A 27,928-nucleotide genomic window follows, 5' to 3' on the forward strand; every position below is an offset into this window, starting at 1 on the left:
AAGGCAAACCTCAGTTATTTTTAGAGGTTACATATAACTCTGCTTTGATGCAGGTTCATCCCCACACGCTGAGAATCCAATTGAAGCCAATACGGTTCCTCTCCTACCATAACTAGGAAATTTAGAGCAATGCCCTGTGAATACGGTTTTGATTACTTAGGAATGGTTTTAATATTATCAGACATTTTCCATAGACTGACATGGACATATATTTAAAGACTGGAAAAGAGAACAGAAAAAAGAAACCCATATGATAAAGTAAGCGTTAATAGCCAGCACCATCCTTTCACCATTTAAGTTTACTTTATGGAATGTAACAGTGTCTACCTGAAGCTGTGCTTATATAAACTATGTGGAACAGGCACATACATGCCATGCGTAACCTAAAAACCACAAAAATCAGGAGGTATTTGAAAGCTGCATCTTCTTTTATTCATTTGTCTTTGCTGCTTCAACAGGTAATTTCTTTACAATCCAGGTTTTCAGTTTTTCAATTTCAGTTCTGCTTAACTCATGATTAAGGTTTGGAAAAGTATGAAGTGATGTTGATACTCCCAGTGACTTTAACATCTTGTTGGTCTCCTCACCCCAAGAGTAGAGAACTAGTTCATCAGCAGTTCCATGACATTGAAATAATTCTGGAAGAACACCTTCATTTCTTTGCAAAGCCTAGATGGAGAAGAAACAGTCAGACACATTATTAAAAAAAAATAACAGTTATAATTATCTGTTGACAATTTGCATATCATTTCATTCATTAACCTGCATTTTAGTGGTCATATTGTACCAGCTCTACAAAAGCAAACAAGGAAATATTGGGAAAACACCTGCACTTCGAATTCCAACGCGCTACCTCTTGACGAGTGATATGGTTTACTTTACGGTCTATATTCCTCTCCAAATAAGAGAAATAGAAAATATTCATGACAGGAGATGGAGCCCATGAGTATTATAATTAATAACAAATTTTCAAAGAAGAGTTACACTTGTACTCTCTAACAACTAAGGATAACTTGCAAAGTATTTCATTTGTTAATCTGCCTTCTACACAGACTTACTTTTAATAAAACAAGCCTCACTTCACTAATATTCTGCTTACCTATTCCCAGGAAATGTCATAAGTATAGACTTCTAACCAATTGCCTCAGATGAATAAACATGCTACATTCAATTTTAATTATTTTCTTTTAGCTAAGCAGTTTGTACCATGCACTCACCTGGTAAACAGCAGAATCTTTATTGAGAAAACTAGACAAAGCAAAGACTCCTGCCAGATCTCGATGAAACCTATACGCTAAATGCATTGCCATTCCACCTCCCATCGAAAAGCCTCCTAGGATACAACAAAAGAGAGAAAGATTGGATTTTGCTACATGTCTTTGTAACCCAGCATCCAATTTAATTCTGTCTTCAGAGTTGCCCCTTGTATACACAATGCAATCAAAAAACAGCTTGAGTAACATAAAGGTTACAGTGATCTTGAATCAAAGCATGACTCAATTAAGAAGATGGATAGCTAAAGTAGTGCTCAAGATTTATTAGTGAGAGAGAAAAAGAATTTAAAAAAAAACCCTAGCCAAAATGCAATTATTTTATAAGCCATTTGCATATTGTCCCTACCAGGTAGTTCAACACTGCGGCCATGTATCCATGTATTTTCTAATGCTAGCAAAGCAAAAGTGTATGGACAGATAATTCCCACTGCTTTTTTATTCAACTTATATTTTCCTTACGCTAGTAGCATTCACATGTGAAAGATCTGTATCACCATCGTACATTATCAATGAAGATTAGACTAGTACATGGAGGTAGAGGGGTTTTTGTTGTTACACCTTATGCTATATAATAATTAGGGAAAAATTGTGATGTACCCCACCCAGGCTCTAAAGAGGATCTCTGAATCAATGGCCTTCTGTGTTCCACATGTATCTTCAGCTGTATTAATTCCTTACGTGAGATAATTCCTCAGGGATGACTTTAACATGACAAATGCTTATTCATTAGGGAAGAAATCCAGACTGCAGCATTACTTCACAAGGACACAGAACACAGGCTATTATATTGACTGTAACCAGATAATGACTAAGGTGAAGAATGACTAGCTGCTGAAATCTCTTTTAGCACAGAGATGGCAACCAACAGAAAGGTTATGACTGCAGCTCTACTTAGAGCAGCATTAGCATCCAGGGTGCTAGTGATACAATTCATTTGTGCCAGCTAGTTAACCGGTGTTAATTAGCTACATAATTCTGAGCCTGAACCTTTTCACACAAGAGACTTAAAACTAGGGATTGAAGAAGAAATGCAAAAACAGTAGGAAGAATACCAAACCCTTGTTATTTTTTTGAAGCAATTAAAATGAGACTCCAGAATGGGAACAGCTCTTTTGCAGGGCTATGTAAGCCCCATGAGCCTGACTTCTGTGCTATGCTCAAGTTTGAAATGGGTGCCAAACAAAACCAGGCAGTAAGAGGTCTCCCTGCAGCACAAACCTAAGCCCAGCAACACCCTGCAACTTTGGTACTTTGGTGGATCACATGAGAAATCTCTGGTGCACACAAGCTCAGAGGCAGAAAATACTGCACTTCATGAATATCATTTCAGTCATGATAAGACTGTTCTTAATGGAGAATCCTCTTCCAGTATGTTTATCTGCAAGTCACAGTAGATCTGAGGACCTTCTAGCTCACACTCTGTCCCATGTTATGACTGGAAAATTTAGCTGGATTTGTGTAGGAAATTTTCCTGAAAACACTACACTAATCCAGATATGGAGTGTTTTGGTTTTTTTCCTCCCCTACAATATTGGGTTTTTATTTCTGTTCAGAATTCCTACTGAATTTCTGATTCTTCTTTTTACTTACTGTCACCTCACAGTCTTAAGAGATAATTATGGCCAAAAGCAGTAACTGCAGGTTCCTGACTTACAGGATTTGGATCTTAGGGAGAAAGTGCAAGACCATACAACCTGGAAGACTAGAGTCTTGCTTTCCTTTTTTCAAGCACAGTCATCAACTGAATTACAAGAGCTGCATTCTCAAACTAGGAGATATACCTGGGATACCCCAGATATGCACCCAAGGAGCTGATAATGCCCTGATATTTACCTTTGGTAAGTAAAACCAGGACCTGCTATATTTACTCTACAAATCAATCTTTAACCAGTTCAAAGTTAAAGCAGTATGTCTGCATAGCCAGTGGCAATTCAGAAACAAAGATTGTTAATGAAAAATAGGAATGTATGTGGGTAAACAAGGTAAGAGCACAAATCATGTGAAATTTTAAATAAACTTGTCTTCACAAAACTAAAATTATTGAAAATACTACTGCCAGCCTTATCTGCATCATCATTTCCTACCAGACATGTTCTCGTCACATGTCAAAAAATTCTACAATGAAAGAAAAATAAAAACATATAGCACAAGTGTCATAGTAACCACAAAAATTCAACACCATTGACTCCACATTCACAGAGAGAGAAAAAATGCAGCCTTCCGAGAAAGTATATAAAATACAACAGCTATGCAAATTTACTACGTAAGTAACAATATCTCATGCTGATGTTTCCTTTATTCTCTCTGTGGAATCGGATATGTCACTTCTTCATTTCCTTTTGATCATTCGGAATGATGTTGTCATCCCCAAACGTAGCACTCATCGTCTAGGAGACGATTTTGCATCTGCATACAAATAAATACAGGTATACTACGTAAAAAAATTAAGTCAATTTTAAATATTTTAGAATACAGGGGGGAAAAAGCTACATTGAAAACTCATTACTACTTTGTAAATGATTTAATCTAAAATTTTGTACCCAGTTAGTCACAATCTGGCAACACTATCTGAAATTACTCACCAGCAGTCTTTGACAATGTCGTCACCTTCTGTTTAGAAGGATATTAGGTAATGGTCGTCTTGTGGCTCATACTACTATGAGACAATGTAATACAAAAGACTAGCTCTATGCATTTGGTTTTCCAGGGGGAAACCTGGAGTTTTATCACATGATACCAAAACAATCTCTGAGTAAACTGCCAGATAGTAAATGCTTCAGAAACAACTATTTGAATAAGCTGGGAGACAATTTTTTTCAATTACGAGAAGTATTTCAGTATAAGGGTATATTTGATATAACATATATAAGACATGCTCAGTCAAGAACACTATATGAATTCAAATTTTGGGTTAAGGAAAAGCAAAAGGCAGGTACAGATACTACACAAAACAAATGTATGAAGTACAAGTATGCTTATGTACACCAATGATCTCAGCATAAAAAATACATAAACCTCATAGCATGGCTAAGCAGATTGCATCATGAGTGCTAATACAGATGAAAAATGACACGGCAACATTTCAGCCTTAGATGAGCAGACCATAGTGAGCTTGAGACCAGGTTATTTCCAAGAAAGACAGAGGATGGGCAGAGAAGTTCAGAATTTGCTAATAGGTTTCACAGAAAAAGTATATTAAATTTCCATTTTCCCCCTTATACCTACTTTTAAAGAGATCTGTGATTAATGCTTCAAAAGTTAAGAAGTGTTGGCTCTATAGTGCTCAGGATACCAGTTCAGGAAAGCATCTAACTATTTACATAAACTTTCCTGCCTTCCAAAGGAGGTTTATACACAAACTAATAGGTAAGCACATACAAAACAGCACATACAAAAAAAGCACATACAAAACATACAAAATTTAAGTAAAACAGTTTTCTTTCAGTTGCAAGGAAACTTCACTCAAGTATGCATTTATGACCTCAAATCTGCTTGGTAACTGTGCTAGTTGAGAAAGAACTGCTGATAGCACAGGATCATCACACTTACAAAGTAAAGAATTTGAATCAGAAGGAAACTCCTATGCAATACTTCACTAAACCCAAAACACTCTTTGCTGGACTATCATCTGTAATTATGATAAAGTAACCCCAGCCATATGATAATGTAACACAGAGTGAACAGAGACTGAACTTCTCATATGTAATTTATTCCTGCTTGAATAAAATAGAAACGCTTATCACGGTTGCCATTTTAGGGTGATTAAATCTTCTTTCCAGATCTTGTAAATGGCCTTAGGAGCCTTTTAAACATCAGAGTGCTTGCATAAAACCTTGAGCTCACTTCTGCTAAAGATCTTGATTTGCTCCTCATTTGTATCTGTCTGAAACGATTATCTGGTCCATGATGATACTTCAACATTGAGTTCAGGAAACAAAATATTTACCTACTGTAAAACTTCAGCTTTATTCATTTATTTGTAGCTGGTCTAACAATGTTTGGGTTTGTATCTCACAGAATTACTAACTTTATCATCTAGCACAAAGTTTTCTTTATTTAGCCTCTCCCTCTTCTCTCCTGTATATGTGAGAGAATGCTAACAACTGTGCCTTCTCCCTAGTGCTCCACTTCACTGCCTGCAATGACCTATTCCTGAGTTTAAAAAAGCTCTTCATGTTTTCATTCTTCTTTACAGAAAAAAACACCTCTCTAACAAAGACACATTTGACATTGCTGATTGCTTCCTGAGCCATGTAGATCTGACTGTAAAATGCCTTAGTTTGTTATGGATAATTATTATGGACTTAGGAGACAACAAACCAGATCACTCTTTTGGTCTTTCCAGTATAATTATAAAACATGATCGGAGCTGTTTCCCATGCTAGAAATCACAGCCATAGGGAACAAATTTTAGTTATTAATCACATTTGGTGTGTGAATTCTGTCATTTCTATTGAGTACAGATGATCTGCTCCCTACAGAGACAAACTTTGAGCTCTTCTAGTGTGAATGAGTGGCAGAGGTAGAAACTTCTTCATTATAGCACAAAAGCAAAAGAGGAAGAGAAGAAGTTAAGCCCCAGACTCTAATGAGATAAGGATGAGGACTTGGGTGTAAGAGTGGGTTTTGGGGTGTTTATTTTAAGCAACATTCTTTCACCAGTTTATTTTTAGTAGTTGTTCTTAATTTCCGCCTGTATTTCTCCAAATATGTCAGCACAGATTTGATAACAAAATGAAGGGACAAGAGATGAATACCACAGCATACAGTGCCAGTCTTCTGTTAGAAATTCTTTGCCTGTTCTGCCAGCATCACATTACATGCTCTTGCCTCATTTTTCCTTCCATTCTCCAAGCATTTTTCATTCTAAATTTCTCCTTTCCTTAGATATTTCAACTTAAGAGTTACTTTAATCAGTTTGTTATCAGGAATTTTTTTCCCTAAAGGTACATTTCAGTTTACTTATCACTCTTACTTTCTGTAATTTACTCTCTGTTAATGGTAACACAGCAAAATCTTTTCTACACATCATCTACAAAGGAGATGACTTTCTGTTTTGACCTTCCCTTTTCATCCATGGATGGAAGTATTACATACGTTTAACAGTATTCATATACACATATCAGTGAAGAGTACAAATGCCAGTGGAACAGCAAATTCCCTTCTGCACAGAATTCCCTGAACAGTGCCTCTGTGTAAGTGCTCAAATGTGTATTTTCTCTTAAGTGAATTTCCTCACAGCAGCAATTTTCTCCTGTAAATCTATTAATGAAACTTCACTAAACACTAGCAGAACTGCTATGTATGGTTTCCACCTTTCACAGCCTTTTTATTCTGTTACTCAGTAACAGACTCTTAGCAAGACTGACTCAGCCTTGTTAGGAACATGAATCAATTTGCTATCAAACTTTATCACCAGCCAGAACACGTTTCAAAATGCATATTTCAGTGGTTCAAGTTTTACTACTTTCTGGTAAAAACAAGTATACTATAGTTTCTAATATATCAACTCACACTAAACCCAGGAGCAGTTACAGTTTTATTTTCCAGTGATATGGGTAGTAGAGGGGAACCCAACATGCATACCTAAGGAATCATAATTTTTAGAGCTGGAAGGAAAATAAAATCCATGAAAAGTCTAAAAGAAATTTTCACTAAGATGTTACTTCATTAAATCTACAGCTTACTTTATTTACCTGAATGTTTTCTTGGTTGTTTCTGAGAATGACAGCACAGCCCTGCTGCAACACTTACCTGTCATTTTTACATTCAGCATAACCACACAACATGCACAAATGAAGATAATAAGCCATTCTTTATGCTTATGGTATATATGATTTTAAACTGAATCACAGAAAAGAAACTAGAAAATAGGCTCTCTAAAGCAGAAAATAGTAAAGCCCAGGAACAGGTTGCCTTGGAAAGCTGTGAACCTTCCATTAATGGAGATCTTTTAGAAAAGGTCAAAAAAGCAATGGTAAGGATTTGCCCAAATAGAGCTGTACCTGCACTGACACATTAAGATGGATTAGCGAAAGCTGCTAAGCCTCACTCTTCTGTGATCCTGTAGACACAACTGAGATGAGAGTACAGGTTAATGTGTACCCTGTGGCATGCCTACATATGACTCTCAAGCATTCTAAAAGCCCATCCATCCTTTCAATTTTGCACTGAATACAGGCATTATTAAAAGATGAGTAAGTATATGTTTTCCACAGAGTTTCTACTAAGGCTGAAAGAATCAGAATTGAATTAATTTTATAACTTTCTCTTCCCAAAGCCATGATAATGTGTGATAATACTGTGGGTGATTTTTTTTTTTTTATTTTACTGCTGTGTACCTTATTTAACCCTAAACTTCACTATGATATGCTAAGCCTGTCATTCACCATGCTGATTGAAACGGAGAATGCACAACCTCTGAATGACCCTCATCTTTAGATACCTTAATACTGGCACTGTCAAGAGCTGGAAAACAGAGTGACAAGCGGTGGATCCTACTCTCTGGTTAAAATTATTAGCATTTGGATCTCCTAGTGAATTATTTATGAAGGAAACAGTAACATACATTAGTGCCTCCTGCTTGTATATCAGGAAGTAAAAGGAGTAGCAGAAATGCAAAAGAGAAATAAATGGCCAGTTCAGGTGCAAACGATCAAGAGGAGCAAACATTTTCCTCGAAGTACAAATGCAATGCAAATTTACACAGACACACTGAAAATTAATGAAATGTCTGCTGGTATTATAGGGGAAATGGACTAAGAGTATCCCTTTGAACCCAGCGTCTCGTAGGCATAATCTAGATAAATGACAAAGCCCCATAATAGGTGGTACAGAAAGAGAAATCTCATTTGAGTTGCAGTAATAAATAGCAATATAAAACCATAATTTACTCTGTGAAATCAAGGTAGTAAGTGCCTCTAATGATAGACATTTTCCTAATACAAACAGAAAATACAGGATAGGATGAGTGACAGCAAAAGGCTAAGAAGCCAAAGACATAAAACAGAAAATTGTAGGTGAAGCAGTTTGCCTAATGTCTTAACAATTTATTGATTTTTTTTCATATTTACAGAATCCTCTTTCTCTAGGGTGTCAAAGCCAATGTAATTCTTCCACATCCCATTCTCACACACACTGAGAGAGATGAAAATGCTAATATTTACTAGAAGTGCAGAGCTTTCATGTTACTTCCACCATGGTTCAGTAGCTATATAAGAAGTCTAGCAATAAACAAAAAGTGGTTGTATGTCTTGCGTTATTGTTATAGTACAAGGGGTCAGGAATCATGCATGTGTTTTTTGGCATACAGTCAAATCTACAGGACTGTTATGGAAAGTTTATTTTCACTGGCTGCTTACACAAGTGACTACAGGTGGCAGAGACCAACATGCTTGGATCAGCATTTCTGCACTACACAAAAAGTGACTGTAAAGGAAGGAAAATAGTGTTAAACTAAGAACAAAAAAAGAGAACAAAACCCATGCCTTTCACTGAAGTGTGATTAACTGAAGTATTATCAGTAAGCTCCAGATGTGAAGTGGCCATTTCTTTCAAGAGCTTCTAACATATTCTTGAATAAGATTGTTGAAATCTTTGAGTATTTCCACCTAAGTGGAGTCATTTTACAGTGCACTATCGCTATGGAAGCAGTTAAAAAAATAAACAAACACTAGAAAACAAAACAAAGCAAAACCACCAACACCTGAAAACTAACTCAGCTTTAAATAGAAGAAATGATTGTCCCACATTTCACACTGCGGTTATTCGCTTGTTTAGCTAATTTAGCAATGAATTCAGGCATTTATAAAGAAGGAATACATCCAGTTTTTAAGAAGGGATACTATCAAAGCTCCAAGTGTCAGAAGTTGACTAATTTTATCATCCCCTATCTCTGAAGTCAATATAAACCTGCTTACAGGATTATTTGCAAGAAGTGCTTTAGCCAGAACACCAGTAACAGGAACTCAACAAGAATGTTTGGCTAAAAAGTGACTTCCATTATCAAATTCTGAGGATGATATAAATATTTTTCAATAACTATATAGAGCAGTCAGTCTCCCTTCCTTCCTCCTCCAGGTTAAGGGCAATAAACCTTAATGAACCAGAAGTCTACTTCCTTCAAAAGACTTCTGTATTAATAGGAAAGCAATTCATGAAACTGTCTGGAAATGGGAATGGGTAGATGACCCCTGTACTACTGCTACAGAGGTTTTAATACTAAGACTTTGTCTACCTCCAGTAAATAAAGACATTTAATCTTTTAGAAGTAGATTCATAGATCAACTATTAAAAACAAGGCAGCACCAATATTTTTCTTGATATAAAAAAAGAGGAGTGTCATTGCACAGCATGGACTCCATCCCCAGCTTTAGAGTTCTGCCCTATAAACAGCTACCTGTGGATTTCAGAGTTAACTGTGCTACCGAAACAAACAACACAGGCTATAATTTCTTTCAGAACAAATGATGTTACTGTACCCAAAATCTCAAGCCTCGTGGAAAGTTTGAATGGCTCCAGAAGGAGAATCATCCCCCAGAACACCACGTGTAGAGCTTCTTATTTTCCACTGCTTGAAAGCCTGCTCCTGCTTCCCCTCTCTTCCCACTCGCTCTCCTTTGCACAGTGCTCCCTCAGATCTTGCTTTCTTAACCCACGCCTCTGACCTGTCAGCAGCTACCCACCTTCCTGCTTTTCTAACACCTCGCTCGCCCTCATCTAACAATGTGACACTTATCTTCAGCCTGTAATTCCTGGTTTGCTATTCCATATAAAACCATAACCTTAAGCCTTGTTACCCTCCTCATAGTCATTTTGTTTTCTTTCCACTCATTAAAACTCCCACATATTACAAAATACTGTCCTACAACCAGTTCTCCTTAACCCTTTAAAGCCCATTTAATTCCCTGTAACTACCTCCTCATGCAACTGCTCTGCTCTCTTCGCTTCTGAAAAGGCCCTACTGCTCTTCAGACTCCTAAGTCCTCCAGTCTCTTCTCTCAGCTATCCTGCCTCTCCTTTCCATAATAACATACATACCAGTATTCCCATCATGGATCTCCAACATGACTCAACGTCACTGAATGAACAGAGGAAACAGAACAAAATTTCACCATGGCTTCCTCTGCATTAATGTTCTTATTATTCCCTTCACCTCAAGAAGGCTGCCTTCTCCAACTCTTCAGTACCAGCAGACACAAATACACTGTCTGCTCTCCATCTGTTACCTCCATCTTGTCCCAGATGGATATTCCTGATTTTTTCAAAGAGAAATCTAAAAGATCTGATGGGACTTAGTTCTTTGACATTCTAAGCAAGGGATCATCTCTTCCACTATCTCCTGTACACTAATCTATCCCAGACTCAGAAAAATTTCAGGACTTCCATTTCTCTTTTTCCAGCGTATACTTCAGTTAGGTGCAGACACACTGCCTACACCTTCACAACCAAATCTTGGCCTCATATTCTCTTTTGATCAAAAATGTTACAAAGCTGCCAGGTGCCTTTACAGAACTCCTGATTTCCTGTAAGAAACAATGCCAGAAGATGGGCAATTATTTGCATGAAGTCCCATCTAAAACAACTAAGTATGTCAGAATTGGCTGACTCAGACTGATACTAAACCTAACCTTTATGCACAGAAACCTTACAGGATCTCTAAGCTTCATTCTCTACTGCATCACAGACTGGTTAATCATCAAAACCAGTGCAGACAAGGCACAAAGTTCTCATGGAAGAACACTTAATCTTGTGCAGCCACAAGTGACATAATTAATTTTCCACTAGCAAATTTCTTAAACATTCATGTGAGTCCCCTTCTGCACTTGGATGGAGCTAATTCACAGCTGCCTTATTTTGCTTGTTGCATGAATATTAGATTCAACTGTGAGGATGTATGCATGTAGTCTGTTACAGAGACAAGGAAACAGTTCCTTACTCTAGAAGCCTAAAATCAAAGCTCTGAAGAGTGAGAAAATAAGTATAATTACTTCTGATTTACAGATAAGGAATGCAAACACACAGAGACGGGGACTTCCAAAGAATCTATGGGCTGAAACAATCAGTGCATACCAACATCCTTACCCTGCTTATGACTTGTAAAACAACTTACAATGCCATAGTCTCACTAGATCTAACTTTGAAGGTTACATATAAAGGAGAAAAGCCTAGTAGCAAGTTGGATCTGTACACAGAACACCTCCCAGCTCATCCTACAGAAAAGCACCTGTGCTTCCTCAGCAGTTTCCAAGCCAGCAGGTATAACAGAGGAAAGACAGATCAAAGAGACTGTGCTGACAGCCATCCAAAACAATGCATTCTGCAGCCAGGGCAACGAGCCAGAAAGGGAAAGTAAACAGAGCCTTCAAAGAACAACATGGGACTGGACCAAGAAAACACGCAGGCTGAATGGTAGGGGCTCCAAAATGCAGGATTTTGATGGCATGACTCAGTTGGCCATAAATTTATAAGCTCTCACATTAAGATTTTTTTCTCAACCTGGAATAGTTTGTGGTCTAGGGATGGGCCAAGGACTCATGAATTCTCATTTCCCCTCTGACACAGGCTACCCCATCCTATCAACTCTTGTGCCTCAAAATCCCACTATCTGTTTCACAGAAGTACTGTGAAAGTTACGAGAAACTTACATAAATTAAGAGGACAGGAAGACAGATGTATATGACCCATGACAGCTACTACTTCACTTGTTATCAAGTGTTAATCTTTAGTGATATGTAACATGCTATTTTTTCCTTGAACTAATCCAAAATGATTACAGCAGTAAGGAAAAGTACATGATTATTTATATGCTACATCTCCACTCCCCAAAATACAAATAATTTTGGGAAAATATGTTTTTCATGCCTCAAAAAGGGCTAAAAGTAAACAGTAAAGATATGCACTTCGTAAAGTAAATCACTGTCTGCCCTGTATTTTAAATAACAACTAGGAATGACTATTTACAATAAAAATAGTTTCGTACTACATTTTTGAGGCCAGTGCTTGCAGTTAGTCATATTTCCAGTCTCATACAAGTTTAAATAAAGACTCAATATTCCTAGGGGTTGGCTGCTGAAGGGGCTGTTCAGAAGTTGCAAGGTATGCTCATGAGCTTTCAGGATGGAATAAATTCAAAGCAAGTGATTTCTTAACAAATAAAAAGCATTAAAATACACACATTAAAAATTAGTCTCTCTTACCTATTAGTATCCTATTCTTTGCAATGCCATTTTTAATCTCATCGTTGATCAAGTCTGTAAGTCCCTGGCACATGGAATCAATACTTTCAATGTGTTCTGGAGAATCATTAGAGATCTTGTATCTGTCAAACCACACATTGGAAAAGACTCCTTTCATAGGTGTATATGGCCTGGAGTGGTGGAAGGAAAGAAAACAAATGATTAACCAAAAGCCTTCAGCATACTTGGTAAAAACAATACAGTTTCTCTCCAGTGAATGAGAGAAGGAACCTCTTTCAGGTCTAACTCAACTCACATCCAGTCACACTGTATTTCCTTGCATTCAAAACACTGTCCTTCAAGAATGAAGGCAGCATTTGGAAGCTGTGTAAAATTCAAGTTTCAGTCAGTTCAATGTCAAGGTTGATCAGATCAGCTAAATATTTTAAATCCTAACACTGTCAAGAGGCTAGAGTTGAAAACTACCTGAGAACAGGACAAACTGGAGTAACTGCTAAACAAGACAGCTTTGCAGGTGCTAACTTTATAGAATTCACTTATCTTATTCTTGTTGAAATTGACAGAAGATAGGTATTGTGTTTTGTATTTACAAAAGTTCTTCCTCCTGTCAATTTTTCTCTTTCTTAAATAAAGACAACCATCTTTACCTTAGTGGGGCAAGTATGTCATAGAAATAACTGAAAGCAATGCCATGTGCTTACTGGTTTGGTGTACAGACACAAAATAGACATGATACTCCCGCACCATAATGCTGTTTTGTCAGATTAGTATTTTAAGTGCTTTAACATACTCCCCAAACCTTAGATAATCAAGCAAGCTACCATTTAAAGCAGTCTTTTCTTTGTTTTTAAATAAATGGACTGAGCCCTGAAGTCCTGAGAAAGATGATCTAATTCCCTTGGCTCTACAACTTAATACCAAACATACTGCTATGAGATCAATGCTTCATCTCAAAACCAAGCCTCCTAAAATCCTTAATTGCAATGTTTAATCAGGGGGCACATTTTTCATTTTTACTTAAGCCTAGATCAGATTACAATCATTGCCTACAAACAGGCAGCCTTTGATAAAACTGTTTGGATAGGAACCCACTGAAAACTCTAACATTGACTTCTGTGCTGTCTCTGGTTTTTTTTTTAGGATTACAATTAGACAAAACCACAACTAATTTAAATGAGAAAGCCATTATTTCAATTATTCTTAATTAAGGAACAAATTCTGCCTTTATTAATACCAGAAAGGTTTCACATATGTAAGTGGCTATTTCTAAACCAGAAGTACTGTCACTAGTAGTACAGTACAAGAGGCAGTATACTAATTGCAAGAGTCACATGAGTGAAAAATGAGAGAACACAGACTTTCTTCTCTCCAGTGTCATGAACATGAAATAAACATGGTCCATAACTTAAAAGCTGGTAAGCCAAATACACAGAAAGAGGCAACAAACAGCAACAGACAGGTACAGACAGACAAGACAGTCATCTTCCTGAGCACAGCTTCAGGAAAAAGTACCTAAAGTCCAAAACATCTACTGTTATTCAAAATGGCATACAAGAACGTGGGCAAGGTTAGTATAATGTGTGCCTTAAGTAGTCCTCAATTTGCTTCATTCGAAACAAACCCTATACTTAAGCACCAGGAAAAAAAAAATGTTTTCAAGCCAGCCCTTAGTTGTCTATTTAAAAGAAACAACTTCTAAAGTGAAGGTAATTCAGTAGAAATATTTTGTACACCCAGCAAGCTAAAGGTAAGTTTAAAAAATCTTATTAAAATGGTTTTGCTTTTTAATTTTTTTTTAACTTTATTATTACCACTAGCTCAAGGACTCTTCTCAAATGAATTGAATACCGCCTAAGAAGCAAGACTACAAATCTCTAATTCACAAAAGTCTTCCAAATTCTAAGAGGAGAAAGTCAATCAAAAACATCAACAGCAGCAGAATCACTGAGTTTCTGGAAGTCACTTGGACAAAGTGATGTACAACAGACTAAGGGCTTGGGCAAGCAGCATTTAATTCATGGTTTTAGCTTCTCCATCACACACTTGGATCACACATCACACACTTAGATCAATCTTGGTTAAAATGTTTAGGAGTCAGAATCTTTCATTTTCTAGTAAAAGCAGAGTAACTTGTATTTAAGTTAGAAAAGATGCGTGTGTTTTCAGTATTATTAGAGCAGGTTACCCAATATTTCCATGGAATGAAGATATGTATTTGCATTACATTACAGAAATCTACGTTTACATCACAGAAATACTAAAATAGGTTCCCTGCGACTGAAAGACTGACCCATCCAATTTATAACTAGTATAAAATCCACTATGAGATTATAATATTTAATCAGATAATAAAACTCAGGACTTGTACCTGCTGGCTTTGCAAATTCTCCAGCAAGATAGATGAAAAATTAACGTGCCTTAAGCCCATGGGAAAAGACCCCCCAAGCAAATGGTCAAGATGCTTTCGGCTGTCTTAAAAACCACTCACAATTTCTCAAAAATGCATTAAAAATAACCTTTACATAAAGCTGAGAAGTTAAGATTCTTCTAATGGTTCACTCAACTGGCACATCTGTTTTAGACATTCACCTTGTTCCTTAAATAAACCCCTTTATTAGCTGGCACACTACAACTCAGACATTACCACGGTAAACAAATATGTTTGGCACGGAACCATCTGTACAGCTCCAAGAATACAGCACAATTTTTTTTCGTACAATTAAACCACAAAAGAAAAAAAAAAAAATCCCTATGTTACAGTGACAGGAGAGCTGGACTAAAATACACAGAGTGAAGTGAAACCTCCATCCAGTAAAGATAAGTATGGTCAGTTACAGACAAGTGTCAGATCAAATGGTCAACTATAAGTTTAGATGTTTTGCTTTCCTATGTTTAATCAAAACTTGTAACATTAGTCTCAATGATTTTTCCCTCTGTACCTCACTTTCTTTATTCTCTTTCTTAATTGATACTAAAAATAAAGCCTCATGTCTCTAAAATGTCCTGTTGAAACTTGGAATGAAAATATATAGCCTTCTAAGTCGTGAGGGGAGCATTTTTCTGTTGTTGTTTCCTTAGTTCTAAAGAGGATGTGCGTTCTTGCTTTGCATGGTCTAGGGCACACAAAAGATTCAAATTTTTATAAGAAAACAAGAATCAAAAACAATAAAGAACCCTCTGTCTGGGTGTATCCAGCTTCCAAACTTGCACCCATTTTTAATAAACATTTGAAACACAATTTCCTATGAATTGAACTAACCCTAACATTTAAAAATAAAAAGAAAGGACGACATAAAGAGATATGACTAATATCAAACAGCATTTATGAAACTGCAGGTGCCCTGAGGAAAAGAACCTTTAAAATGCTTCCCAACATCCTCCAATTACTGTAGACCATGTTTTAAGATTACTCTATAGGTCTTACTTTTTAAGGATGTGCCATTGTTCTACAACTGTATTCTCACACATACTCTTCTTGCGTGAGATCACAGTTTCAAGAACATCCTACACATCTAATAACTGAATGCCTTAAACCAAAATTATATCCATAATATGTCTCTAAGGGATCCTTTCAATCTTTTAAACATATTCAAATAGAAGTAATTTTCCCAGCTGATTTCACTGCAAAGTTTCAAAGTAATACAGATCATTCAAGTTTTCACAAACTGATGATAGGTTAGCTTCTGCTATTGTGAGTCATGAATTAACAATGAAAATATAATGAAAACGGGAAGCAATAACACCATCTTTTTCCGCCTTCCTGGACCAGGGATTATACAGTCTAGACCTTCTTAATCACATATAGAATTGTGCTAAATAGTTTGAAATTATCTTAAATTAACAGAAGTGGACAGCAACCAAATGATACTACACAACCTTTACGTTCAGATCTAAAACCACGTCAAATTCCATCTCCAAAAAGATGCTATTAGCATAGCAATTCACATAAAACTACAGGTGTTTTCATTTGTTACCCAATTAATCACTGTCCTTGTCATTTTACATTAAAAGACAAGCCAGTACTACTAGCTGCTTTAAATGAGAAACATAAGAGTAACAGACAGCATGTTGGTAAATAGTAAATATTCTTTCCTCGACTTTTTGTCTTAATGCAGTTTTATTACTGCCTCCACACTCAGTGCTATGATCACCCTGCTAACAGTCACATAAAACTCAGACCATGATTACTGTCTTACAGCTTTCTTGATGCTCTAGACAGTAATATCTGAGATGTCAGACAGAACTGGGAATTCATGGTGAAGTTAGGCTTCAACATTCAATGAAAGAAAGATCAAAGCTTTTTTTCATTTGCACTTTTGCCTCCTTTCTAAATCCATCTCCTCTCAGCTAGGAGGCACAGGGGCACATGAGACATTGTAATGTTGTCTTTTGGAAGTCTATGTATACTGTCTATAAAATCGACAGAGCACAGTGCCAGAATGCTTAAGTTCTAGAAACAAGTCTTGACTCTCCTACAGCTAATGGCAGGCTTTTCCAATGGAAGAAAAGTTACTTCCCACTCCCAAACTCTCCGGTAGCATAACCTCACTGCTGGGGTGTTTTTTTGGGGTGGAGTGGTGTAAATTATGGGCATTTGTACCAATAAAAGAAACGACAATACTGTTATGGTTGAAAGACTGTAAATTACATTCTCCAGACACTGCCAGATCCTCAACCAACCAGATAATAGTGGCTGCTTTAAGAGTTCACTGAAATAAAACAGCAAGAGGCAACCTAGGATCCAATCTGAATCAGCTCTTCATCACAGGGTTTCAAAGGCGGGTGCCAGCAAGAGTACAGAACTTAGAATTCCACACCTACTTACTGGAGGCACCATATAAAAACTACTGCCTCCACTTCCTCTGTGTTGGAAAATGGTTGAGACGAGAAAAATAAGAGGAAAGATGTCTAAGAGTGTGATGTAGTTAAAAGGATTAGAAATCCAAGATTACTGCCCTCACGTTCTACTTTGTTTTCCTGAAGCAAAACTAAAGCATCTCTGACAAGTGTTTATTGCACTCCACATGGTATTTAGTATATGTTATAAGCATTGCATGTATACGTATCTACATGTTTTCCTCACTAAATTCAAGTGTAGAAATATAAGGAAAATATGAAGTACATTCAAGTGTGATTCCATCATTATTATGCAAAATATATTAAAGTTCTACTTACAGGAGCTGAAAGAACACACACAACACTAACGAAAATCCTTTCCAATTGTCACTCAAATTCCATCGCTGAAAAAACTTCTTTGTGTTAAATTTATGAATGAGGTTTGGGTGTACAAAAATAAAGGATTAATAACTTTGCTTGAGCCAAACATTCTATGACAGACACTGTGCATGCTCCCTTTCACGGCTCCACCAATCCATCTGAAGTCTGACCTGCAGTACCCCTGCTGATTTTCCAATCCTAAGCCTCTCACAAGTAGAGACTGCCAATGTAGCTGAATCATGCCAAACTGTCTGGTGTTTTTGTGATATAGCCAAATGGGGACTACAATAAGATGAAACTCACTTCCACCCATAAGTTGAGCACAGATGTGAACTTAGGTGAAAGGATGGAGTACTAGGTCATACAATGCTGAGCAGTCTTTACCAGCCACTTACTTGAAGACAAGGGGAATTAGATTAAATTAGTAAAAAGAACAGACAAACTCTGCATGGAGACTTATTTGCCACAGAAAGGTATGTTGAGCAAATGTCAAAAAGATCCACAAAATAGCCCAAGAGTATTTATAGTTTAGTGTCTAACTTGCAAGAGAGAAGGACTGTCAGAATGGAATGCTAGACAATGCAAAGAATCTTTGACCTAGATTTTTTAAAGGGAATTATAGAAGGTAAGGTATACTTATTAAAACAAGTGGAGCCTAAATGGTTTTAACTTTACCACGTTAGCTCCTGCAATGCCAATTTAAACTATCACTTTCTATTAAAAAAAAGAAAAAAAGGTTAAATTGGGTGGTATTCAGTTCTGATTTAGAAACTCAATAGAAACCTAATGTTTAAGTCACAGTTGTAGCAGCTGAAACAGTATTTAAAGCTGTAGCCATCCTGACCCAAATAAAAAAAGGAAAAAGGAAACCCTTTCCTTTAAAACTATTAGTGTAGACGTGGCTTCAGGGATTGCATCAGCTGCTAGGGCTACAATTTGAGCTTTTATTTTTTTTAATTAAAGACGTATATTAGTATTACAAAGAGAGGATACAGATTCCTGTTATGTTTAACAAGTTTAATGTATGTACAGAAGCACTGACCTTGAAAGAAATCTAGATGAAGTTAAGAAAAAAACAAGTTGCCTACATTATAGAGAAAAAACAAAGCAACTCTAAGCAACATCTAAAAATTTTCACATGTAAATTTAAATGCCCCAGCTGCATGCATTTAATTTCCAAACATATTCCAAATTCTGGTGCCACTACTCTCACTACATCACATTAAGACTTCAAATCCACATATTTTTCCCTTTTTCATCCAAGCGTACTTTTTGCCATAAGCATTTTACTCAGAAATGTTGTAAGTTTTTCTTTTTTACTAGTAAATTGTACTGTCTACATTCTGCTACTTTCACACAGGAAACAAATATGTGAAAAATAGGTATGTTTCAGGGCCTTGGTATAACATCTGAACAAAATGTAAACATAAACCCCAAACATCCTCCAAAGAGAAAAGTTCAATGTTTTGTTGAAACATGAGAATTGCACTGTTTTTCAGAACTCTTGTTTAATAGAGGTAAAGAATGTATATGGCTAAATCTATAGATACCTCTATCGGCTGAACGATATCCACCAAAAACATGAAGAGGTATTCCTGACCTGCAGTTTACCCTGCCAAAGCCTCTAGCATTGCAGTTGTATCATCAAACCTGCTTTTACGGGCATAACTACTTTGACGGAGAGCGTTCAATGTGTATGTGGTAAGTTACGCTGGAAAAGATGGGAGTTTATAGAGTATGAAGTACATCCACATTAACAGTATTCTGCCAAAGGAGCATATTAGCCAAGCCATCCTAGCATAGTCTTGCCTAACTCCAAGCTTTGATTTCAGCATCAGTGTGAAAACCTGCTGATAAGCTTTGCACTCTGCTCCTATAATTGACAATGCTGTGGTAGGTTGTGCCACCCACAGAGACTCTCACTCATCAGCATAGCTTTCCACCAGCATGTAATTCTGTTTCTACACAAAGACTGGATCAGAACCTTCTTCAGCATATCTGCATACCCATAACTGTCTACTTATAGCTCTCATTATCAAGGATGCTGAACTCCTCTACAGGTGTCAGATGCATTTGGAATTCCTATCAAAACACATAAATATACATGCATAGAGAATTAGATGATGCATTTAAGTTCCTAATGGAGATATAATTATTTTAATGTCTGCCATTCAAGTCTGGATGTTCTAAGGCCTTGTTTTTCCTTTCTGTGGAAGAAAGGAGAGCAAGCATTACAAATGTTTTCAAAAAGCACAGTGTATTTTGGACTTGAATACCAAAACAACATGAAATGGGCCTGTAAAGGCTTCTGCTACTTTTGGTTTCAACCAGTAACACATATCTTCACAAACTACACTTCGGCATTGCTGCAAACAGAGGCAAATGTTATTGTACTTAAGGGAATCTGGTTTATTTCACTATGTCAGCTAATGGTGCTTATCTGTTTACCAAAGTACTGGAATCCAAAGTCTTAAGATAAAAATAAATTGCCCATAAATGCCACTCATTTAAGTCAGGAGATCTTGCTGGTTAATCATTTATATTTAGTTTACATCTGTAAATATCCAAAGAAACCAAAACAAAGGAGAAAAAGTTTGGACTCCAGAAGTGTAATAGGACGGAAAAGTGAAGCACTGGCCTAACATGTGGTCTAAGTTGCTCCCTCTGCATATAACGTGTGAAGAAAGATAATTTCATAGGCAAGCAAAATCTCCTGCTTTTCTTCAGTACCTGCTGTGTTGATAGGGAAGAATGGAGCCCACCAGTATGTGTGGCGTGCCACTGATAACTTTAGACATTCCTTTAGCCTGCCATCCATGAAGTAATGAGCGTGTTATTTAAAGAAAATCATACTTGGGACCTACTAACTCAAAACACATTGCTTCAAAGACTTCCACTCATGGGCTTGATTTTTCTGTAACAGTGAGCACATTCACACTGCAATCTCTCAATTGCTTTTCCTGCCTAAGTAGATCATAAAAATACATGGTCAAGGAAAGGGTTTTTTTTTTTCACATATTAGTAAGTGCCAGACAAAATCTGCTATTATACTTGTTTATACCCTCCAAGAATTTTTTTCTGACTTTCAAACCTGTGTACCTCGAAAGTCCATGCAGAACGTCACAATTTCCTTTTCCTTTCAGCATTCATCCATGCTTATGCACTAATTCAGAAAGAAACTTATGTCCCACTACCTTTCAAAGAAACATTTTCCTAACTTGGTCACAGACACCTTAAAAACGAATTCATATTACAAAAAATGTAACTTCTCTGAAAATAAGGCCATATCTACAGACAGCTAAATATGGAGGTAGGTGACCAACTCTTAGACCTTTAGATTTGACCCGATTATCTTTAAAATTCCCAGGAGTAAATACTCTTCTCCACATGACTGGTCAACCACTGAGCACAGTGCCATTTAATAACGAGATTTGTGCCTACAGCGGATGTTGAACTCTGTTCTCTTTGAAAAAGTTGGGTCAGGATTCAAACTAGGAGAAATGTGTAATTTTAAACTCCCTGTCCTTTCTCCAACAGCTAGAGATCTTTCGCATCCTACTCGCCAAACTGACCGAACACCTCCAGAACTGAAACTTGGCCTAATATAACACAATATTTTAGTGGTTAATATATGGGAGTTCATACAGATAGGACTGTGATCCAGAAATGACTCTATAATGCTGTTACAACACACATTGGAATATATTCTTCTGTTTATAACAAGGAGGTGAAAAGATACTATTAGGACAATACTTGATTTATAATTAAAGACTATGACTTCCATGAAGTCTTACCCATTTTGGAGTTTTCATCACTTAAAATTACAGTTCCTGGCAGCAATGCACTGTTCAGCTCCAGCTTTTCAAACAGCATATACATGATAAAGAAGGAAGCGTTGTGACAACCTGCACCAATATTCACAAGTGTATTTTACAGTACTAGAATAAAGTAATTTAATCCTACAGTTAAAATATATTAAACAATACCTGGCAGGTGCTGTTGGGTAAATTACTTTTATATGTTGGAAAGCCATGTCTTGATTCAAAATTTGTTTTATCCATTCTCTTGCTCCTTGGCCAGTATGACCTGCATCAAACAGAAAAGTACAAGAATTATCCTGTGCATTTAGAAAAAAACCTTTTACTACGTCAAATATATTTACACCAGATTTTCCTAATTTCTAAATCATAAAGTTAATCTTCCAAAACGTTAACAAAGAACCTTCTAGAATAACCTCAACCTCCTTTCCAAGGAAGATGGACTCAAAATTTCCTAGAAACAGACTACCTAAGAGGCTCCACAGTGTAAGTTCAATAAATACTTTACTACATGAGACGGCTTAAGTCTCTCCCAATCAGGCACAAAGCCTTACCTCTTACTTGCAACTTACCTTATTTGCTGGTAACAGTGATAAACAAAACCTAGTGATCAACACTTTAAAAAGTGAGACAAAATACCTGCCACTCCCCTTAGAAAATACAATTACTTTTACGACAAATTTTCATGTCAACCCACTTCAAAATGTAGTCAAGAGTAATAAAAAGGACACTCCCAACATTCTGTAGATATGCTCAAGAGATGAGTTTGGGTTAAAATATCTGGCTAGCTCCTCAAAAACCTTAATCCCACAATTCCATCTGAAAGCTAGTTGGGATCTGACTCTCAATGCATTTTTTTCCTAGTCTTACCAACTCAGCCTATAGCCAAACGTCCTGCAGACTGAAGTGCTATTAACAGATATACAGGGTGAATTCTTATGCAGGCAGCATGTGTTCCTTTCAAATGAATATACCTATATACATCAGACAGCTTCTAGAGCTTGCCTTTGCATCACTGGTATATTTAACTTCCTTGCCACCTCTCTGAGCAGCATAGACACACAATTCTCCAATAAGAGTTAATGCTTCAAGCTTGAGGAAACTCGCTGATCAAGGAACATGGTTTACAGCAGGCAGTAATACAACATGTAGTAATAGTCAATAGTATTTGGTGGCTATACAGCAAAAGGGAATTTCACTACTTCCACTCATGGCATAGGACTTTAGTCTTATTTGAAGTTGAGGTTCACACATATTATCAATTCAAACTGCTAATCTGAATTAACAGTGTTCTCTGCTACTTTATCACAAATTGGTCAGCTTGACTTTAGAACTCACCCTATTCTTCTCAATAAAATGGCCAAACCACAAGAAAAAATATCACTGCCATAATCCAGGCTTACTGCTGCATTATGAACAGTGTCCCATGAATATACCTATTTATTGTTATAATGATTATAATTCCACAATAGAGAAGATTTGCTCTTGCTTTATCACTCAAACCAAAATTCAGTGATCTTTATTTATACATGCAATTAATGCATCTTCAGAATTAAAATAGAAGGCAAATAGATCCAAACCTAGTATTTGTTTTTCTGTCAAGCAGGAGTGGCCCAACCCTAAAGTTTTGTTTGACCTAAATAATCCAAGCAACAAATACCCACTAGAGTTGCAAAACTGACACAAATCTTACTCTGCGCTATGTTAAACAGTAGAATAAAAGTTACAGATGTAACTGGATGCTTCAGAACACATTTCCACAAGCACTTTGCTTATGTAAGTAGTATGGTCTAAAGTCCAAATACGCATTATTCTTAGTATATACTCTTGACACACAAGGGTTTCCTCACGGTTGCTGTCCCCTAATTTATGAACAATGTATGTTAAGGAGGCTTGAATAAACATTTTTTTTTCCTATACAATCCTCTTTTTTCAGTCAGGCTTTACAAATACTTGCACAGGACCAATCCTCAGGTAGGTCAATCTAGGCAACTATCTGAATTCTTAAAGAATCGGGGCTTAGGTCTTTACAAACTCTTTAACGGTTCAGGACACGTCTTTTATTGTTTATTCACATTTCTTAAGCTTTGCCAAGATCAGCAGAAACATTTACAGTTAACGAAGTTAACTCATCCATGAAAAGTTCATAGAAAACTCATTAAGTAAAAGAAAATTTAACTACGACCTTTTTGCGTGTTAAAGAATCCCCATGGTCCAAATGCTCTACAACTGTTGTGAGTGCTTGCATGCAGAGGTAATTAATTTGATTTGGTGAGAACAGAATTTGGAGGGGAGAGAGAAAAATAGGAGACCATGACACCAAGCAAAACCAAACAACCTTCTGAAAGGTTTGTCTTTCAGGTTGCTCTTAGATTTTAACATTATATGTTCTTCTGAACACCACCATAAAGAAACAAACAATACGCAGACAATTCTGCTTTGCGTCTCTTTCCAAATCTGATGGCCGCACTATTATCTTTTGTCTCTTTTCAAGTAGAATAAGAAAGGTTTTCCTTTCAAATATAGCTTGATTTCCAAATTTTCTTTCTGTGCAAAGTTTAAACTTAACAACAGATAACATGCATGCGACAACATGTAAAGATGTAAATGTAAGTCTAAAATATTATTTCACATTTGTAATGCCCCTTTGCCTTCCCTCCTGAGCTACCAAATGGATCCTCTACATAAATGTGATGTACAGCAATGGAATTTTCTAATAGTTTTCTATATTATTTAGCATTTACATTCTCCACTAGTTATGATTTATCTGGAGCAAGCATTATGAACAAAATGGATTAATGCCATTTGACTGCCGTTTTCCATCACAAGCGCTGTACAGAACACACCAATTCAGGTTTACAGGCCAGCCCACAGCAATGGCACTGCGACTACTTCTTTTTTAAATTCCATTCTGCAGAACTGCTAAACAAAACAAAATAAAAGCACTCTAGCACTACCTCATTGCAAACATTATGAATGAAATCATATAAAAAATGGAAAATTGTAGAGTATTTTAACCACATGTGGAATCAAACGCTAACCATAATCTTCCCTTATTCCTCCAAAAGAGAAAATTACTTCTTCAAGTATTAAAGCATTAGTGTTAACAAGAGAGCTGAACAGATCTCATGAACTCTTTTTCACTTTCATTCTTCACCTCACAGAATCTGAAAAAAAGCAAAATTAAACTAGATTATAAAAATGGGATTAATTCAATAAACATGCACACCTTTGTTAAACTGAACAGAAGCATCAGTTAAAAGCAAAACTATGACTCTGAAAGAGTTGAGCACGTTGCCTTAGGCACATGGACAGCTCAACAGAAATCCTACCCAAGGTTTTGATCTAGCAAAGACCTAGAATTACTGCTTTTCTCTTTGTTTGTTTTGGGTTTGTTTTGGTTTGTTCATTTGATTCTTTTTGGTTTTAAGTGATGTGGACTTTGTTGTTGTTATTTCACTGAATCAAAAAATCATAGAATGGTTTGTGTTGGAAGGGATCTTAAAGATCATCCAGTTCCAATCATCCCGCCATAGGCAGGGAAACCTTCCACTGGATCAGGTTGCTCAAAGCTTCATCCAACCTCATCTTGAACACCTCCAGGGATGAGTCATCCACAGCTTCTTGGGTAACCTGTTCCAGTGCTTCACCACTCTCGCAGTAAGGCATTCCTTCCTAGTAGCTAACCTAAATCTACCCTTTTACAGCTTAAAACATTATCCCCATACTATCACTGCACTCCCCAAAAAAGCACCCATCACCAGCTTTCCTGTCAGCCCCCTTTAAGTACTGGAAGCGTACTGGCAGGTTAGAAATAAACTTTAAGAAAAAAAAAATAAATCACACACTCTGGCTATGAGGCCAGTCAGGACATGGCTAGGACTCTTCTGTACAGGGAGAATTCAGTCTATCAACAAGGGCTTTTAGAGGGTCATGGCAATGCTCTCACTCTGATCCTAAAAATGCCAAGAGGCAATTTAATTAGGAAAATCATAGAATCACAGAATTACTGGGTTGGAAAAGACCTTTGATATCATTGAGTCCAACCGTACATGCCCACTACTAAATCATATCCCTAAGCACTTTGTCCACTCATCTTTTAAATACCTCCAGGGCTGGTGACTCCACCACTTCCCTAGGCAGCCTGTTCAAATGCTTAGCCACTCTGTCAGTAAAGAAATTTTTACTAGAGTCTAATATGAGCTTCCCATGCCGCATGGTGAGGCCATTTCCTCTCATCCTATTGCCTGTCACTTGGGTGGAGACCAACACCCACATTCCTATGACTTCCTTTCAGTAGCTGTGGACAGTGATAAGGTCTCCCCTCAGCCTCCTTTTCTCATCCTCGGCATGGGGCTATGCTTCAAGTAGATGAATTCAGAGACTACACTCTGTCCCATATTGGTTCTCATGGTGAGAAAAGCCAGACCAGCTCAGAGCGCACCATCCATATGGACCCGCCCTGACCCCAGACCTGGTCCAGGCACATGTGGACTGCTTTGGTCACCACTCCTTGCCAGCCAGTGAGGGACACAGACACCTTGATACTGAAAATGCCAGCAAATAAAACTTTCTAAGACTCGTTTTGGAGTTCTAGAAAGCAAGTACCCTTTATCAGGGGTGGGCAACACAAGGCAGTGACCTCTATCAATTGCATGCAGTGAGACAAGAGGTGGGACAGAAAATATTTTGTACTTAACTGCATATGGATAAATTTTCCCAGAAATCTTAGGCATAGTCTATTACTTTCCAAGGACTAATTTTAATCACAGAATTATAGAATCATAGAATAGTTTGGGTTGGAAGGGACCTTAAAGATCATCTAGTTCCAATCCCCCCACAATGGGCAGGGACACCTCCCACCGGATCAGGCTTCCCAAGACCCCATCCAACCCAGCCTTGAACACCTCCAGGGATGGGACATCCACAAGTTCCCTGGGCAACCTGTTCCAGCACCTCACCACTCTCACTGTGAAGAAATTCCTCCTTATATCTAGTCTAAATCTGCCCCTCTCCAGTTTATACCCATTGCCTCTTGTCCTAACACGACAAGCTTTGTCGTGTGCCTCCCCAGCTTTCATGTAGGCTCCCTTCACGTACTCGAAGGTCGCTATAAGGTCTCCTCAGAGCCTTCTCTTCTCCAAGCCAAACAAGCCCAACTCCCTCAGCCTGTCCTCATATGAGAGGTGCTACAGTGCTCTGATCAACTTTGTAGCCCTCCTTTGGACCCGTTCTAACAGCTCCATATCCTCTTTATGTTGAGGATTCCAGAACTGGACACAATATTCCAGATGAGGGCTCACAAGGGAGGAACGGAAGGGCTGAATCACCTCCCTTGACCTGCTGGCCATACTTCTTTTGATGCAGTCCAGGATACAGTTGGCCTTCTGGGCTGTGAGTGCACATTGCTGGCTCATGTCGAGCTTCTCATCAACCAGCACTCCAAGTCCTTCTCTGCAGGGTTGCTCTTAATCACATCATCCCCATCCTGTATTGAAACCGCAGATTGACCCAACCCAGGTGTATGACTTTGCAGTTGGCCTTGTTGAACCTCATGAGGTTCACATAGTCCCAGTTCTCCAGCCTGTCCAGGTCCCTCTGGATGACATCCCGTCCTTGTGGTGCAGCAATTGCACCACTCAGCTTGGTGTCATCTGCAAACTTGCTGGGGATGCACTCGATCTCACTGTCTACTATGAACTTCACAACAGTCAAAACTCTTGCTTGTTTAGAGCTTTGGCTACAGCTCTGCCTGACCTTTGCCTTTGAGATGGGGAAAGGCTGCAAACAGAGGTGACCAAAGCCGAAGAGACGCCTGCTCAGCACAGATCATACCTCACACAAGAGGTAGGATCGTCCCCAGAGAATGAAATGTGCCTGGTAAAGCACTGCTTCAAAGGACCCACGCAATCAGAGGGGGCATTCTATCTTGACTTCCAAAACCCCCACAATTACTTACACGAAACTTCACTCTACTTTAGCTCGAATAAAAAACATGCCACTTTTGGCCATAGTAATTACCTCTCACATCCACCTCACAGCCCCCCCACCCCATGCCTTTCCCGCAGGCCGCCCCCTCCCCGGCTCCCCCCGCGCACTGACGGGCAGCGCCGCCCCCGCCCCGGGGAAGGAAGCAGCCACCTGAGCCGTGCAGGAAGATGAGCGAGGCGGTGTGCCTGCCCGCGGGGGACACCACGCTCCTCTGCAGCGCCGCGGGCCCCGCCATGCCCGCCGCTCTCCTCCTCCCCTTCCTCCTCCTCCTCCTCCTCGGCGCCGGCGCAGAGGCGGCCCCGCAGCGGGAGGGAGGGCAGCGTGTTTCTGGCCGCTCTGCTAGGGAGCGCAGGCTGGGGGGTAGAAGCGTAGAATGGTTTGGGTTGGAAGGAGCCTTAAAGCCCATCCAGTTCCACCACCTCCCGCCATG

General features: G+C 38.1%; 2 protein-coding genes across 2 annotated transcripts in view; one reads left to right on the forward strand and one right to left on the reverse strand.

The window, feature by feature from the left end:
* Positions 1-27,928, forward strand: part of EPRS1 (glutamyl-prolyl-tRNA synthetase 1) — a 431,857-nt gene that overhangs the window by 318,220 nt on the left and 85,709 nt on the right. The gene's annotated exons all lie outside the window — the stretch shown is intronic.
* LYPLAL1 (lysophospholipase like 1) lies at positions 410-27,788 on the reverse strand. The gene is made up of 5 exons (XM_069852693.1): positions 27,649-27,788; positions 21,676-21,775; positions 12,473-12,642; positions 1,218-1,333; positions 410-669 (listed from the first exon to the last, which is right to left on the reverse strand). The coding sequence occupies exons 1-5, from the start codon at positions 27,731-27,733 to the stop codon at positions 430-432; spliced, it is 711 nt and encodes a 236-aa protein (XP_069708794.1). The 5' UTR covers positions 27,734-27,788; the 3' UTR covers positions 410-429.

Source organism: Phaenicophaeus curvirostris, chromosome 2 (assembly GCF_032191515.1).
Source record: "Phaenicophaeus curvirostris isolate KB17595 chromosome 2, BPBGC_Pcur_1.0, whole genome shotgun sequence".
Taxonomy (NCBI): Eukaryota; Metazoa; Chordata; class Aves; order Cuculiformes; family Cuculidae; genus Phaenicophaeus; species Phaenicophaeus curvirostris.